The following is an 18,655-nucleotide window of genomic DNA, read 5'->3' on the forward strand; positions in this document are numbered from 1 at the left end:
CGGAAACTAGCCACACTTAAGAGATTCACTGTTTCTGATGGTCATAGATTTTGTAAAGCTTCTGACAAAATAGTGGTTTTGATGAGACTTTAAAAAAAATGAGGATTCCTCTCACTAAGAAAGCTCTCTTTTTATGGACTTGAATAACCTCTCAGATTGTTGGGATATGTAACAGGCTCTTTTGTGAGGATCTCAAAACCAAAAAAGGGCAACTTTGGTCACAGCAGCCATTTGATCTCCCAGAATCCATACTGGATCTAAGAGTACTCTGAATAATCAGGTTTTTCTGAGAAGGTTCAACCTCACCCAGAACAAACCCAATCTCAGTTTGACTTTCTCATGACCAACTAAATTTCAGTCTGTTATATACCTCAATTGACCGACATACAGCCCTTCACTGCAACCAGACAATGAATCAAGATTTCCAGGGATTTATTGACATCTGTGCACAGGGGACAGTATTGAGCCTTGCCAAAATCCACTGGTTAACAGCCTGTTTACATTAAATCTTGTACTTCTAATATACTTCCCCTTGTGTAGTTTCTATTCCACAAATGTTTCTAATTAAGTGACAGAATGACCAAGGATTTCAATCTACAGGAATTCCCCAAGTTATAAGCAAGATCGTTTCTATAGGCTCTATAGGCTGGTTTTTAAGTTGAATATGTGTGTATGTTGGAACAGTTACATTTTTTAAGTGTAACTCCAGCCCCCCCCCCCTATATGTTGTTATGGAAACAAGAATCGGTGAAAAAGCTTCAGTAGAGACACCTTTCCTCCATGTTAACTCTTTCAGGAGTGAATTTCCCTTCCTCGGGGTAGATTTCTCTTACTTCCTGTTATCTCATCCCCGTTCTTAACTATGAGTAGTTTGTAAGTCGGATGTTTGTAGTTCAGGGACTGTCTGTATATGGCTTGTTCTATGCATTTAGCAATAATTCAGCCAATGTATTATGGTGGAATGATTGCTAGAGAAGTAGTAATTAGAGTAGTAATATCTGCAGCGTCTGCAATAATAATGCTATAATAATACTTTATAACCCGCCCTATCTCTCCGAGGGGACTCAGGGCAGTTTCAAGCAAAAGTAACAAAATGGCAAACATTCAGTGCTGAAAACAAATAAATAACAAATCAAAACAGTGGACAAAACAATCTTAATATAAAATTATAAAACAACTGAAAAATAACCAAGAATTAAACATAAATAGACACACCATAACACATCACATGCATTTACAACATAAAAGTTAAGCTAAAAGACATTAAAAGCTAAGATAGTTTACAACATCCAACAGGCAGAGGTAGGTGTCCAATATATCTAGGTGAGAATATAGAGATGTACTAGTCTTGCTCCTCTCTGTAAGCTAAAGTGCATAAGTGGGTTTTAAAAAGCTTTTTAAAGAAGAGGAGGGGGGGCTATTTTTAGTTCTTTAGGGAGGGAGTTCCAGAGGTGGGGAGCTGAGAAGGTCCCCTCTCTCGTTCCCATGAGCTGTGCTTGAGATGGGGGTGAGACCGAGAGCAAGGCCTCTGCAGACCGCAGTGCTCAACCTGGTTTGTATGTGGAGATGTGGATTTTCAAATAGTCTGGGCCTGAACCATTTAGGGCTTTATAGGTAATAACCAGCACTTTGTATTTAGTCCGGAAGCAGGCCTGCAACCAGTGGAGCTGCCGTAGCATAGGAGTTGTCTGCTCCCTGTACGGCACTCCAGTTAGTGAGTCCCTGTACGGCACTCCAGTTAGTGACTGCTAAGGCAGAATGGGAATTGTGTTTTTCTCCAGATCCAGAGTTGGATTGCAATTACCAGCATTCCATGCCATTGGTTATGCTGTCTAGGCCTGATGGGAGTTGTGGTCCAGAAACCTTTAAGGCAGTGGTTCTCAACCTGTGGGTCCCCAGTGTTTTGGCCTGCAACTCCCAAAAATCCCAGCCAGTTTACCAGCTGTTAGGATTTGAAGGCCGAAACATCTGGGGACCCACAGATTGAGAACCACTGCTTTAAAGGATTATGCAATTCTTGTTCATGCATTAAGAAAACAGAGGAAAAAGAGTAGCAGCACCAGCCAGCCAAGAGTTGATAGTGTTCTGTCGTGAACAAGATGGAAATAGAAATGAATAATCAAGGTACAGTAGGTAGGATTTAGGCATCAGTGGTTGTGAGCTCATGAACAATATACTCTTCTCTCCAGAAGTAATGCAGTTTGACATAATAAGTTGTATTTTCTCTGATATAAAACATACAGGAATGGTAGGTTAATTGCGTTGTTTGATTGGAATTTTGTTAGAAATTATAGAAAACACATGGCATTTTAATCTTTAACTACAGCAAAATAAAAAAAATGGAATTTCTTGTAGCCAAACAACTTAATTTTGACATTTTGCTTAAAAGACTTTAGCTAGTCAGAATTTTCAGCTGCTATACACAAAAAGCTTAAGATTACTGGAGGCTCAGTTAGAAGTGCAAATTCATTAGCAGAAATTGCACACCGTGTGAATTTAGCTAGGACTACCTGCTATGTTACTAAAAGCTTTTAGTCTTTATTTGTATGGCACAGCACCACTCTGTTTTGAGTTCTCTCAATACAGTGTAATGTACTTTAAATCCTTCGGTAAGAATTGATTGTTTTCAACCTTTCTTTGTACATAGTACTAGCTGTGCCTTGTTTTTTATCCATCGTAGTCAATATATCACCTGAATCCAAATGGATTTATTTTGTTTTGTACACTTCAGATTGATGTGTGTGTATGTGTGTTTGTAATATAACACTTGAATTAATATGTGCTAGCATTGCTATTTTGATTCTTGTTCCAGCTTATTTTTAATCTGACAGACAAAGACTTAACAAAGCTGTATATTTGCATCTTGAATATATGTTACTGAAACTAATATTACAGCTGTGATTCTGATTATCTTATTCAGGTCTGTCAGATGCCTGTAGACCACCTTACACTTTGCAATTGGGGGACTGTTTACTTGCAAATATTCTTACATCAGAGTCATGGTCCACATAGACATTTTCCCGTGTACCAAACAACAGGTTTCCCCAAGATGTACATATTTTCACATGGGAACATCTTTAAAGAAAACAAACCATTATGTGAAATCTGAGATAATACAGTAATCCTGCTTTACGTTAGTTCTGACATTTGCTTTACAAGCCTTTGGACTTCAGTAGGGGGCCAATAGCATTGGGCCTTTGGATGTTTATGGCTTACAGCTCCCATAAGCATTACCAGCAGTTAACCTTGTGAGAAGTACACTCCAAAAGCATCTAGAGAGCTATAGTGATCTATGTAAGTATAAATCCTTAATAAGTATATAAGTTAAAGATTTCCACCTGTGTTCTTTAAAAATTCCTCATAACTGAAATACAGCAATACATTCACTCATTGCAGTTCACTGTGTGTTAAGAAACTTTATGAATGACACATTTCTTTGCTGGTAAGCCTAATCCAGGAGCCCCTGGTGGCACAGAAGATTAATCCACTGAGCTGCTGAACTTGCTGACCAAAGGTTGGTGGTTCAAATCCGGAGGGCAGAGTGAGCTCCCACTATTAGCCCCATCTTCTGCCAGCCTAGCAGTTCGAAAACATGCAAATGTGAGTAGATCAATAGGTACCGCTTCTGCGGGAAGGTAACGGCACTCCATGCAGTCATGCTGGCCACATGACCTAGGAGGTGTCTACAGACAACGCTGACTCTTCGGCTTAGAAATGGAGATGAGCACCAAGCCCCAGAGTCGGACACGACTAGACTTAATGTCAGGGGAAAACCTAAGCCTAATGCAAAACATATGGGTCAAGAGTGACATGCAACCAGAAACAGGTATGACAGGGGAAGAGATGAAGATGCAGATGTTGTAAGAGGGGAATTGGCAGGTTAGAAATGGCTTTTGACTTGCCAGTTAGCAAGGGTTGCATTGACTAAAATATTCCTTACACGTTGAAGTTCTATAGAATATCACAAGATGCTATAGTGGTTCCTAAAAGTGAAGGTATGGAACCAAAAGCAGTTAAGGAGAAGCTTATAAACAGATGAGTTTTAATGTGTTTACATCATTTGAGTATATATTCCTATTGCACAGACTAAGTAAAACAGCATTGTGTCATCACTTTATCTTCTGTTTGTCAGATATAGACAGAGAGAAAACGTAATATGCAGACATAGCCTTGAACAAAGGCAAGGCTGAATGCCAGAAAACAGCTCAATTACAAAATAAATGCCAAAGGGTGATGAGCAAATTTCAGAGTTATAAGGAGAGGGTTTTTTGTATGTGCATGTGATGGGTGTAAGGAGGCTGTAGATACAGAATTTAATCTTGAGACTGCTTATTCACAGTGATTCTCACATGACAGAACTGATTCACACTGATTTACACTTGGAGGAAAGCCCCTTCCAGAAGAGGAATTGCTAGCAGGCGGCAGCTTATTATACTGCATGTCTCCTTTACAAGCTGATTCACTTCCACTATACCAGCCAGGATAAGAAAATGAAGGGCATGTTATGTATAACAGAAAAAGAAATAGATTTTGTAAAAGGTCATGTAGAGGTTCAGAAAGGTGTTATGGCCACCTCTCTCCATCATCTTACTTTATAATTATCAAATAATTGTCTTTGTGTGGTTTGCATGACTCCACGACGAGCCTTCATCTTTTGGACTTATTTCAAATTTACTTGTGCCTGAGTAAATGTATTACAAGTCTTTGAGAGACTTATCTTGAATAGCATTTTACCACTAAATTACTTTGCCTTTCATTATATTCCTTGCTTCTTCTGATTTTTCCTTAGCAAAATTATCATGTTATTTAGACTTTGCGTTACCTTCCAGGGGCTAAATCCAGTTAATAGTCCCAGCTAAAGAAAACACACTGTATAAATTTAATTTACATAATTTAAATTATTCAGAGGATCTACTGTAGTCGGACTTACAATTGGGTTTGGATCTGTGTATTTTTCAATCAGATTCATGCGTATCTGACATGAATGTATGCATAGGATAAGCTACAGTGGAGTATTATTGTAATATAACGCTATATGAGACAGTATAACAGTAAATGAGACAGTATGTTTAGATGATGTTGTCTTCAGTTGGTGACATCTAGTAAATTACTTACTACTTTAAGCCAGAGGGCCAAATTCAAGAGGTTCTCAGGAGCTCTGTTCCAATGATTTGACAGGGCCAAAGAAGAGCACAGATGCACATATTTTACCTTAAACATTTTGCTGCATGTAATAAAGCCTTAGGACAAGCATCAGAGCCGGTCCAACAATGAGGCGAATTAAGCGATCGCTTGGGACGCAAAATATATGGGGGCGCAGTTGAGACTGCTTTTTCTGTTGATTTCTTGTAAAACATGATGTTTTGGCACTTAATTTGTAAAATTTTTAATGTAGTTTGATGTTTAATAGGCTTTTCCTTAATTATCCTCCTTATTATCCAACATTTTCGCTTATCCGACGCTTTTATTTTTCAGTGATTGGTTTGGGGGGGGGGGCAAAATTATGTTCGCCTACACTTGAAAAATACCTAGGGCCGGCTCTGATCAAGCATTGAAAGCATTTAGAGGAGACTAAAACTCACACAGAAGTAGAGAAATCAACCAAATAAAGCCTGTGGTTAAAAAATAAAAGGCTAAGGCCATCTGGAAAATGCCAGAAGCTGAACTGGTACTCATGAAGGAGGACTAAATCAGTCTGTGGATTTAGGTTAATTACAATTTATTATTTATTTGATTACTTAATTTATACCATGCATTTCTCCTGCTGTTTAAGCCTTAACAGGATTAAAGTTTCCTACACTCACTTTACTGGGTTGTCATGAGGAGAAATCAAGTACATTGACCTTTTTGATGAAGAAGGATGCCTTGATGGTTCAGTTCCTGACATTTGCCCTTAAAAGTATCTAGTGTAGCGGGAAAATCTTCTCATTAGAATCCATCCCAAAATGACAACAATGGACTAAATATGTCATTTGATCTGAATCTGTGTGACATGTCATAAGTAGGGTAAACCAGTCATGAGACAGTGAAAATAATTGAACTACTGATGTGGTGTTGCAATAGTAATCCTTCTTAGTGTATAAGAAACTGCCAAGTCAAACATTTGGTGAGAGTAGGATAAGCTGAGTTTGCATTGGTCTTTGTCTCTTTAATGTTTAGATCCCTGTTGTTCAGGTTAAGCCCTTAGAAAGATAAAAATACAATGCTGTATGTAAGGAAAATCATATTAAAATAGATCAAGAACTTAAATAGTTATTTAAAATTCCCACACCAGCATAAAACCAACGAAGTTAAATTAAAATAATTGTTAAGGTCTGTTTCAACATTGCAAGTGTAAGGACCACAGGTATTTCTCAAGGAGGGGAGTTTAGAAAATGTTTTGTTACCATCTTTACTCTCCACCAGTTATTAGAGTATTGCAAAGCAAGGTCTTTTAGGCAGAATTGGGTGTGTGCACATTTTTGGATTACAGTTCTCAGAAATCGTCATTGTGACTGGGCTCTTGTGAGGGCATTCTTGGGGTTCTGATCCCCAAAAATAGTATTTTCAAGTTCTGCTCCAAGGTTGATCTTCAAACCTGATTCATCTTATATGAGTACACTAACCTGGTCCCAGACTATGAAGGGCTTTAAATGAATAGTCAGTGTACTTAGCACAATATAATAAAAAAATCCTGCCCCCTATATGCATCCTTGTGAGGTTTGACCTATACTATTGGCATAAGAGACACACCTACATAAAGGCAAATACAGTGTGTGAGTATTCAAAGCTATATTTATCAGGAATAACCTACTTTTTATATACTATTGATTGATATATTGTGCTGCTACTAAGCTTTGCAATCAAAGTAGTATAAAAAGTTTGTAAATAAATTGTACATTTAAGTAATTAAATCAACAGCTGGTAAAACTAGGGTCATTTAGAACATTACAGCAGCATTGTCATTTACACCTAGTTATTCTCTTCCTTTTCCTCCTCCTCCATGGTTTATAGGCCATCCTGTAACCAAAGCTCTCTGAATAGTTTTCAGGGATCAAAACAAACAAATGATAATGATAAAAAAAGAAAACAGATTCACTTATTTTGACAAATGGTGGAAAAGGGAAAGTGCAGATTTTTTGCTCTTCCTAATTCCTGCCTTCTTGGTATCATCTGAAGTAGAAAATCTACAATTCATCCCAGAAGAAGATAAAGATGGAGTATCCCTTATCAGAAATGCTTTCAACCAGAAGTGTTTTGGATTTCAGATTTGTTTCAGATTTTTGAATACAGTGTTCCCTCACTACTTCGCGGTTCACTTTTCGCGGATTTGATGTTTCACAGTTTTTCAAATAACTCTAAAAGAATATTATAATTTATAAAAAATTTCAATTTACAGCCTAAGGAAGGAAGGAGAAGCCGAAAGGAGAGAAAAGGAGCCCAAGCGACAACGGGAGAAGAATGAGGCGACTTATCAACACACGATTGGTTGATAGAAGACTTACAATAGTGTATAACTACTAAAATAATGTATAAATATGAAAATAAATATAGTGTCCCTACTTCACGGATTTTCACTTATTGCGGGTAGTCCTGGAACTTAACCCCCGCAATAAGCAAGGGAACACTATACCTGCATTGATATATACAGTAGAGTCTCACTTATCCAACAAGAAAGGAGAGAAAAGGAGCCCAAGCGACAACGGGAGAAGAATGAGGCGACTTATCAACACACGATTAGTTGATAAAGACTTACAATAGTGTATAACTACTAAAATAATGTATAAATATGAAAATAAATATAGTGTCCCTACTTCACGGATTTTCACTTATTGCGGGTAGTCCTGGAACTTAACCCCCGCAATAAGCAAGGGAACACTTTACCTGCATTGATATATACAGTAGAGTCTCACTTATCCAACATAAACGGGCTGGCAGAATGTTGGATAAGTGAATATGTTGGATAATAAGGAGAGATTAAGAAAAACCCTATTAAACATCAAAATGGGTTATGATTTTACAAATTAAGCACCAAAACATCGTGTTATACAACAAATTTGAAAGAAAAAGTAGTTCATTACACATTAATGTTATGTAGTAATTACTGTATTTACGAATTTAGCACCAAAATATCATGATATATTGAAAACATTGACTACAAAAATGCGTTGGATAATCCAGAACATTGGATAAGTGAGTGTTGGATAAGTGAGACTCTACTGTACATACATAATGAGATATCCATATCTCCCATGCTATTTCACAGATCATGTCTAACCTTGTGCATCTCTCTAGCCTTGAGCCTTGTTCATTCCTTACTTGTGTTGTCTATGAGATACGAGACTGAGGATTTGAGAGACTGAAGATATCAGGGACCTGATACATGTATCTGATAAATACATACATAATATTGTGCAGGAGATTTCCAAGGAGCCCACCAGCTGCTTGCTTCCACTTGCAAACAAACCAGCAGGAGCACCGAAGCCTCTGCCTCAAAGGCAGAAATGGGCAGTTGGTGGCAAAAAGTTTCAGATTTTGAAGTATTTCTTATTTCTGGATTAGGGATTCTCAACCCGTAAGATTTCCATTTCTGGTTCTTTATAGAAGAATATGAAACACGTGTGCTTCCTGTTTGCTACAAGTTCTGTACAGTAGTTTTTAAAGACATTCCTCATGTCACAATGAAACTGCTTTACATAATTACACAAGTAGATAACACCCTTTTTATGAAGATGCTTTATGTAATGATTGTAGCATATATTAGGCTCTCCATGTAGAGATGCCTTTCTGAGGAAGTTAATGTTTCTAAAGGTAATCTTTTTCTGATATTCGGTTATATAGGAATTGTGTGCTAAGCACTCATGCATTTGCTTTTAAATGGCAAAGTGTTTTAAATAATCTAATGTGAATATCTATGTCCCAAATTCTTTTTATACTTCCCAGCCTTTGCTAGCTTTTACATTAAATGCATATATGTATATTCTTAAAATGTTAATAATCAAAATAGTTGTATAGTCAAAACTTTTATGTGTTCTCTAGCACTCCTAGAGAATTCGGAGTAAATGAATCAGTTTTCATTTTTATAATGAAACAGATTCATTAAGGTTCTCTACACATTGCAAAAAGATTGAAGGAAGACTCAATTTAATGGCTTAAAATAATGATTTGCTGGCATAAGTGGCTGTTGTACAGAGTAATGGAAGATAATTATCTAGTGTCTGTACAGTCAACCGTCTGTGTCTACGGATTCTGCATCCACAGATTCAAACATCCATGGCTTGAAAATACATCCCCCCCTTTCCCAAAAAGCAGACCTTGCATTTGCCATTATATATACGGAACACCTTTGCTATGCCATTGTAGATAATGAGACTTGAGCATCCACAAATGTTAGTATCCATGAGGCAAACAAATCCCAGTGCATACCAAAGGACGCACTGTAATAGTATACACATAGTACTTCTCCATTATAATACAGAAGTATGGTGTTCATGACATGGTTCTTACTGCAAAACCCTGATATCTTTCTTGTAGTGGTGAAGGTGCGTCTTCAAGATGACTCTGGTTTACGGTGACCATATTGTAGGTTTTCTTGTCAAGGTTTATTTTGAAGAGGTTTGCCTCAGATTCACTGAGAGAGAGTGACTTTTCCAGTGGGCTTCCATGATGATGCAGAAATTTGAATCCCAGTGTCTCAGTGTCCTAGTCCCCTAGTGCCCTGGAGCCCCCGATGGCGTAGTGGACTAAAACCTCGTGACTTGAAGGTTAGGTTGCTGACCTGAAAGCTGCCAGGTTCGAATCCCACCTGGGGAGAGTGCGGATGAGCTCCCTCTATCAGCTCCAGCTCCATGCGGGGACATAAGAGAAGCTTACCACAAGGATGGTAAAAACATCAAAACATTCGGGCGTCCCCTGGGCAACATCCTTGCAGACAGCCAATTCTCTCACTCCAGAAGCGACTCAAGTTGCTCCTGACACGGAAAAAAAAAAGTGTCCTAGTCCAACATTCAAACCACCATATCATACTGGCTGGTTTGGTGGCAGGTTGAGCTTAGTTCTTATCAACCTGAATAAGCAAAGGGTACAGAGTTATTACTAGAGCATGGGTAAACTTCCGCTTTGACTAGGGGTGAAGCTCTTTCATAGTACAGCTAATGAGTATTTGAATAGAAGATATTGTTCTCTACGTCTTTTATTTCTTCCTATAGGAAAATACCTTGCGGTCAGCCCTCAGTATTCACAGATTCTGTATCTATGGACTTAATCATCATGACTTGAATATATGCACTTGAATATATATATCACAAAAGTTAACTTTGATTTTGCCATTTTATATAAGGGACACCATTTTATTATGCCACTGTATATAATGGGACTTGAGCATCCATGGATTTTGATATCCATAGGATCCAAACCCCAGAATAAACCAACGGCCTGCTATAATTGATCCCTTCAGTGCTGTAAAAGAAGCAATTCATCCCTTTTAACTTCACCGCTGACTATGAGCTGTCTCTTGTTGTTTGCAGTCCCAAAAGTTTCAGTGCATTTTAACACAGGAAAAAGGGCATATTGGGTAAAATGAAAATACGATATTTGATTTTGGAAATTGACTGCAGTGTCCCACAGGAAACACTGCAATCTTGAGCTTCCTTAACAGTCATTTTCACTTTTCAGCTTCCCATTCTCATGGCTCCAAATGTGTTAGAAGCTTAATACCTAGAGACCACCTTCATTGGTGGTGAGCAGGCTTATGAATGTCTGACATCTGGTACTGATAGTTTTTGGAAAACTCGAAAGATTGTGTTAAGTTCTCCCTGCTGTTTAGCTAATATTAAGCTACTTTTTGGCTCCAGGAGCACAGTGCTTCACAATTCTCTCAAAGCCTGAACACAACTTAACTGGTTCAAACAACTTAAATGGTAAATCAAGAAGCATAATTTTTGATTTGTGAAAAAAGCCCACCCTTTAGGACTGTGGATTTAATGCAGAATGTCAAGATAAGACCACATTTTTATTAAACTTGCCCTTGAAAAAAAATGACACTCTTGATGCTTATGTAAGAAAATGCTCGATATGACTGCTAACATTTTCTAAGAGCAAATTGAACCAGCCTATGGAAAAAGAACTTGAATTATTTTAAATGCAAGTATTGACTATTTATTTACAACTCATGTTCTAAAATATTTCATAAGCATGAGTGTAGATGTACTGAAATGCAAAATGCTCTGAACAATGCTACAATCCTCTTATAAACAGTTAATAGGTATGTTTTAATGGCATTAGTATGGAAATTTCTAAATGCTGGAAAAATATACATTCTTGGATAAGAAACCTAGGTCTACTGCACTGAATGAAAAATTATCTTTCAAAATGAGACAATGAAAGGAATAGATACAAATATTTTTTTTGGCAACATGGTTTATTTTCTTTGACTGCAAGAGTAACAAGGACCACTTTTTATGCCACCAAGCGATCAAGCCTAGCTTTGCATGGACATTGTCTGAGAACACAGAACCCGGCAGCAAGCTATATTCTTATCAAGGGAGAGAGAAGGGCATTTGAAAGACACTGCAGTACACTAATAGAAGAAAAACTCATGTGGATGTGACCAACCTCTACTCATCATGCACAGCTGTAAAGATCCTTATGCTACGCCGTTATTGCACTTATAGAAGCTGTTGTTTTTTAATTTTGTACAACACCAGGTTCTAGCACAAAAGTTTAATTTCAGAAGATCCTTTCTTCCCTTCTTTTATCCTTTTTTCTTATGAATCCATTGATATCTATAATTTCCTCTGGTATTGTTCAGTAGTCTATGCCATTGCTAGTACAGAAGCAGTGTTTACTCCGAGTTGGCACTGCACAGAATGTCAATTTGGGATGCAATAAAACAGCTGATGTTTTAAATGAAAAAAAATAGAATTTTGCATGGATAAATTGTCTATTGTTGAAAATCTTTTTGTTCTTTTTCATTTCAGATCATTGAAAAATGATGTCATTGGCGATGGGAATGCTTTAGAGATAGAAAGTTGCTTCTCTTCAGATCATCTTTTGGATAAATCAAAGATGCCAGATCTCATTAAGAAAGTAAGTAGGAGCAAAACATGTGCAGAGTAATATAAGGCAAAAAAGTTACTTTTGAAACTATGAATGTTAAAGTACTGCCATTTAAAAATAACTATGGAAACTATTTAATTGTTTTTCTGATATATCCTATGTTTGTGTATATTTATAGTTATTTTATGTCCCGGCATGGACTGCTTGCCATATATATATATTGTGTTCTTCACTGAGTCCCCTTTGTGGTGAGAAGGGCGAAATATAAATGTTTTCAATAAATAAATAAGTAAATAAATAAATAAATGTGTCTTGTTTAAATTCCAAAAACTATACAGTAGAGTCTCGCTTATCCAACTTTTGTTCATTCAGTGTTCTGTGTTATCCAACGCAGTCTGCCTCCTGCCCGGATCCACAGCTGTTTCTCTAGGCAGCAACACGTAGTGGGCCAACACGTCTAACAACACAAGTATAGCTAAGCTCCCAAACAAGTGGCAGACTTGTTGTAAAACATGATGTTTTGGTGCTTAATTTGTAAAATCATAACGTAATTTGACACTTAATAGGCTTTTCCTTAATCCCTCCTTATTATCCAACATTTTTGCTTATCCAACATTCTGCTGGCCCGTTTATGTTGGATAAGTTCTACTGTATTTCAAAAATTATAAACTCAGGTCCAGGTCATTTGGAAATACCATTTCCAAATGGAAATGGTATTTCCATTTGGAAATACCATTTTCCCATTATGGATTTGCCCATGCCTTGAGACTTTCTGCAGAGGCCCTTTTCTTTGTCCAATCATCCTCATAGATACCTTTGTGGGAACATGGCAAAGGGGCTTCTCTGTGGTAGCCATCATGCTCTGAACATCTTTCCCAGAAAAGTTAGACTAATAGCTCTCTATTTTCTTTTCACAGATACGTAAAGACTTTTCTGTGAAGTAGGTAATGCTGAAGTAGAGTATTTGTAGCCAGCTGTTAACCAGAGGCCTTGCTGCCTCTGGTTAAGTCTCCATGTTTCCTCCACTTTCACTGGTACTAGATTAAATCTGTTGCACAGGTGTTTGCTTTTGATTTTTTTTCAAGTATGCTCTCTAAACCTCAGAAGGAGCATGTTTTTAAAAGTATCGATTGGAGCAGAAAGCCCCATCTTCTCTACTGTAATTCACCCTCCAACGGCATTTGAACAGGCTTCTTTATTTTCAGCTTACCAGCAGGGCAAAATACCCTGCTGCCTTTGGAAAGCCTTTGACAAATATTACAATAAAAGTTAAGAGGGAAATGCATTAATAATCACAGTATTATTGAAAGTCCATAATTGATATTTTAGGTATTATTATGAAACAGATATTTAAAATGAAAAGAAAAATAGATTTTTTATGAATCAATTATATTTTGAAAATTAATGACTGTACAACTGGCATGTTCCTAAAATACAATATGAAAATCTCCATATGTGAAGCTGAAGGACAACTACTTTCTCTTGCAGTATTATGACTGGGTTGCTGTGAGTTTTCTGGGCTGTATGGCCATGTTCCAGAAGCATCATCTCTCCTGATGTTTCTGATCTGGCTTAGTGTGCATATCAGTAGCCACTTTGTATTTGATTCCTTACACACTGTCAGTTATCTATGGATTTCTTCCCTCCATCTACATACTATTTGTGTGTGTGCTTACACACAGAGGTTTCAAAATATTTCTGTCTTTTTCTTTGAAAGAAAATATGGCCTTTTTACTGTTGCTTGGGGAACTATTGCAATCAAGATCTTGTGCTGATAACTTTAGGAAAATTGACCTTTAAGTTTTTTCTCAGAGTTGTGTGTACAGTATATGTTTGTGTATGAATTTGTCAGCAGCCTTCATAAAATTAAAACTGGATGGAAAAGCCCAAGTTACTACAAAACAAATGTCAGGTGTAAAGATTTAAGACAAAAGAGGTTTAGGCTAATATTTTAAAGATTTTGCTCAGAAGAAAAGTTGTATCTTCTCTTTCTATTAAAAATAAACCCCCGAAAGTCCTGGAGATTCACTTAGAGATCCTAGGCCTGCTTTTGATCACCATTTGAGTGTAAAGCAGGCCCGGTCCAATGCAGTACGTAGATTACGCCTTGGCGTTGGGCGCAGGCGAGGGGGGGCGCTGTGTGGAGTCCTTGGCAGCACCCCCATTTTGCTCCGGTCACAGTGTTTGTCCAAATTGTCCTGGCGCCGGCAATGGAGGCCCTGCATGCAGCGCATGCACACAACGGCACAGGACTGGCATGCCATCGCCTAAAATGGCCGATGGGGCTTCTTTGTCCTGGCGCCGGCAATGGAGGCCCTGAGTGCAGCGCATGCACAGGACTGGCATGCCATCGCCCAAAATGGCCGATGGGACTTCTATGCGCATACGCACAGGACTCCCATCAGCCATTTTGGCTGTTTTTGTGCAGGCATAGCCTCCAGCCGCCCACCACGTGGAACAGCCAGCCAGGAGGTGCTAGGGCCCGGCTGACTGATCATAGCAGAGCAGCTTCTATCTTGCTGTTAAAACCATCTCACTTGTGCCTGCCTGCCCAGTCAGTGCCCACCTTCAGGTCAGTCAGCAGCAGCAGCAGCAGCAGCAATGCAATGCATACAGTCATGATAAAAAATTGTTTTTGCATATTTTTAATTGATGTTTTTTAATTTACAATTAAAAATAAAAGAAAAAACATGGAATTCGTGGTGGGGGAGGGGGGATTGGGTGAGGGGGAGAGGATCGGTATATTCCATTGGATCTTCGGTTCAATGAGTCTAGTCTCTTTGTGGAGCAAGTTGCTGGATGTAGAGGAGTAGTTGTTTTATTTTATTAGGGGGCAGATTGTGCCCCCCTTTTATGTTGCCTGGGTTGGCTATTTCTTATTTCAATTATGGAGTTCCTTCAATCTGTGTCTGTCCTTTTCTTATATATTCCTGTTTCTTTGATTATGCTTCTTCATCAGGAAAGTCAGTCTGTCCATGTTCTTTATTTCCCATATCTTTGATTACCATTTTTTAAATGTTCCCTAACTGGCTGCTCTCCTCATCTCCACCATCCTGATTTACCTTGATTCAGACCGCTCCACATGGAGCTGGAGCTGATAGAGGGAGCTCATCCGTGCTCTCCCCAGGTTGGATTCGAACGGGCAAGTCATCAGTCCTGCTGGCACACTGTGCTATTGGGGGCTCCCACCTTCCCTATGATTAGTAGGTTAAAGAGCTGGGTCTGTTTAGCCTGCAGAAGAGAAGGTTGAGAGGAGACATGATCACCATGTTTAAATATCTAAAACAGGGGTCCCCAAACTAAGGCCTCCAAGGTCATTTACCTGGCCCCCACCCTCATTTATAATATAATATTTTTATATCAGTTTTAATAATATAATATATTGTATATACATATGATATTGATAATAATATTATCATTTTATACAATATAATACTAATAATAATACCATATAATAATATTAATTATATGTTATATATTACATATAATGTTACATATAGCGGTATAGTTCAATATAGTAATATATAATGCTAATATTGTGCTATGCTAATAATATAATATATTGTATGTACATAGAGCTGCTCTGAGTTCCCTTCAGGGTGAGAAGGGTGGGATATAAATGTAGTAAATAAATGTAGTAAATGAATAAATAAATAATTTTGGACTTCGGCTTGCCCAAAGTCTGAAATGACTTGAAGACACACAACAACAATAATCCTAATTAACCTGACTATCTCATTGGCCAGAAGCAGGCCCACACTTCCTATTGAAATCCTGACAGGTTTATGTTGGTTAAATTTATTTTCATTTTTAAATATTGTATTGGTCTTTCATTGTTATTGTTATTGTTTTGCACTACAAATAAGATATGTGCAGTGTGCATAGGAATTTGTTCGTTTTTTTTTTCAAATGATAATTCGGCCCCTCAACAGTCTGAAGGATCGTGGACCGGCCCTCTGCTTTAAAAGTTTGAGGACCCCTGATCTAAAAGGATGTCTTAAGGAAGAGGGAGGAGGCTTGTTTTCTGCTGCCTTGGAGACTAGGACTCAATGGAGCAGTGGATTCAAATTACAGAAAAGGAGATTCCAACTGAACATTAGGAAGAACTTACTGACTGTAAGAGCTGTTCAGCAGTGGAACTCACTGCCTCATAGTTCAGTAGAAGCTTCTCCTTTTAAGGTTTTTAAATAGAGGCTGGATGGCCATCTTTTGGGGGTGCTTTGATTGTGCTTTTCCTGTATGGCAGGGTTTTGGACTGGATGTCCCATATGATTCTATGATTAGCTGACTGGTTGTTTCTGACCTCATCCTGAGTAATCCAGTTTATGTGGGTTGGGTGTCTCCATTAAACTGTTTTGGTCTATGAAAGGATGAACTAACTGGATTTCCTTTGTAATGATTTCATTTGGATGATTTCATTTGAGCAGAGCTACCTAAAGTGGGAGCCCTGATGGCGCAGTGTGTTAATGTGCTGAGCTGCTGAACTTGCGGACCAAAAGGTCCCAGGTTCAAATCCCGGGAGCGGAATGAGCGCCCACTGTTGGCCCTAGCTTCTGCCAACCTAGCAGTTTGAAAACACGCAAGTGTGAGTAGATCAATAGGTACCGCTCCAGCGGGAAGGTAACGGCGCTCCATGCAGTCATGCCGGCCACATGACCTTGGAGGTGTCTATGGACAACACCGGCTCTTCGGCTTAGAAATGGAGATGAGCACCAACCCCAAGAGTCGGTCACGTCAAGGGAAAACCTTTACCTTTACCTACCAAAAGTTCTGTGTTCATGCTAGGTGAAAGATTCTGTAAATTGTACGGAAGGTAACCTTGCCCAACTTTCATGATGGGCCTGAGGTTATTATGGAACTTTTCTCTATTGGATAGAAGGAATAATAAGCAGATATTGGCAAAATATTTAAGAGACATTTATTTATGGTAATTTCTTTATGACTGATCTACAAACCATCAGCTTTTTTTCCTTGTCAGAAGCAACTTGAAAACATACTGCAAGTTGCTTCTGGTGTCAGAGAATTGGCCATCTACAGAGATGTTGCCCAGGCGATGCCCAGATGTGTTACCATCCTACTGGGAGACTTCTCTCATGTCCCTACAAGCTAGAGCTGACAGACAGGAGCTCACCCTGTCTTGCAGATTCGAACTGGCAACCTTTAGGTCAGCAACCCAACCTTCAGTTCAGCAGTTCAGCTGGCACAAGAGTTTAACCCGTTGTGCCACCATACCTCCTATCTTCAGGCCTTGGAAAGTTTCCAGGAAAAATAATGAGTACAGTAGAGTCTCACTTATCCAAGCTAATCCTTGGATAAGCGAATATCTTGGATAATAAGGAGGGATTAAGGAAAAGCCTATTAAACATCGAATTAGGTTATGATTTTACAAATTAAGCACCAAAACATCATGTTATACAACAAATTTGACAGAAAAAGTAGTTCAATACGTAGTAATGTTATGTTGTAATTACTGTACTTACAAATTTAGCACCAAAATATCATGATATATTGAAAACATTGACTACAAAAATGGCTTGGATAATCCAGAGGCTTGGATAAGCGAGGCTTGGATAAGTGAGACTCTACTGTAATACTAAATGATAACATGAATCTGTCTAGAGGAGAGTGACTGAAATGATCAAGGCTTTGGAGAATAATCCCTACGAGGAGCGGTTTAAAGATCTGGGCATGTTTTGCATGTAGATGAGAAGGTTGAGAGGAGACTTGACGGCCATGTATAATAATGTGAGAGGAAGTCATAGGGAGGATGGACCAAGCTTGTTGCCTTCTGCCTTGGAGACTAGAACTTGGAAGAATGGCTTCAAACAAATAACCCACATTACGTGCTTTGAACTGGGATATATGGCAGTAAGGACTCAGACAATCCAGTTCAAAGCAGGTAATGTGGGTTATCCTGCCTTGATATCCTGAGTTATAGAGCTGTGTGGAAGGGCCCAAATTCTTTTTCCTTCTCTGCCAAATAATGCTGGAAAGTGTCCAGAGGAGGGCCACATCTAAGGCAGGCATCCTCAGAGGTTGTGAGGTGTGTTGGAAACTAGGCAAGTGGGGTTTGTATATCTTTGTTGAGAGGTGTTAGCTGGCCCTGATTGTTTCATGTTTGGAATTCCCCTGTTTTTGAGTGTTCTTTTTTACTGTCCTTTTTTTACAATTTATTTATTTATTTATTTATTTATTTCCCATACTTCTGTCCCGCCCTTCTCACCCGAAGAGGACTCAGGGTGGCCTCACAACTGGCAACAATTCGATGGCCGACATACAAATTCCAATAATATAATGACAATTAAACTCAAACATTAAAACAAAAACTACTAAAAACAACAATTACAACCACATAAGTTCAAAATCATAGTCCAGAATCAGTCCAGTGGTCAATACTTAAAAAGTCCTCAATTATTGCACTGCTAGAAATAATGCTCAATAACCATAACCATGTCTAGCAAGGCTATTCTATGCTAATCAAGGTGATCAACTGCAGTTATTCACACTTGGCCTTCATATTATCCAACATTTTTGCTTATCCAATGCTCTGCTGGCCCGTTCATGTGGTTTGGTGTGTGTGTGTGTGTGGGGGGGGGGGGGGGCACCAAAATTTCTATTC

The 18,655-nt window shown here is 38.5% G+C and overlaps 1 protein-coding gene across 2 annotated transcripts in view; it reads left to right on the plus strand.

Annotated features, from left to right (window-relative positions):
- The window catches only part of rftn1 (raftlin, lipid raft linker 1), a 154,917-nt gene that overhangs the window by 49,442 nt on the left and 86,820 nt on the right, over positions 1–18,655 (plus strand). For both annotated transcript variants that reach the window (XM_062957592.1, XM_003222168.4), the window contains exon 4: positions 11,958–12,066. In XM_062957592.1, the coding sequence (XP_062813662.1) occupies positions 11,958–12,066 (109 nt within the window). The remainder of the gene's footprint in view (positions 1–11,957; positions 12,067–18,655) is intronic.

This window comes from Anolis carolinensis, chromosome 6 (genome assembly GCF_035594765.1).
Source record: "Anolis carolinensis isolate JA03-04 chromosome 6, rAnoCar3.1.pri, whole genome shotgun sequence".
Lineage (NCBI taxonomy): Eukaryota > Metazoa > Chordata > Lepidosauria > Squamata > Dactyloidae > Anolis > Anolis carolinensis.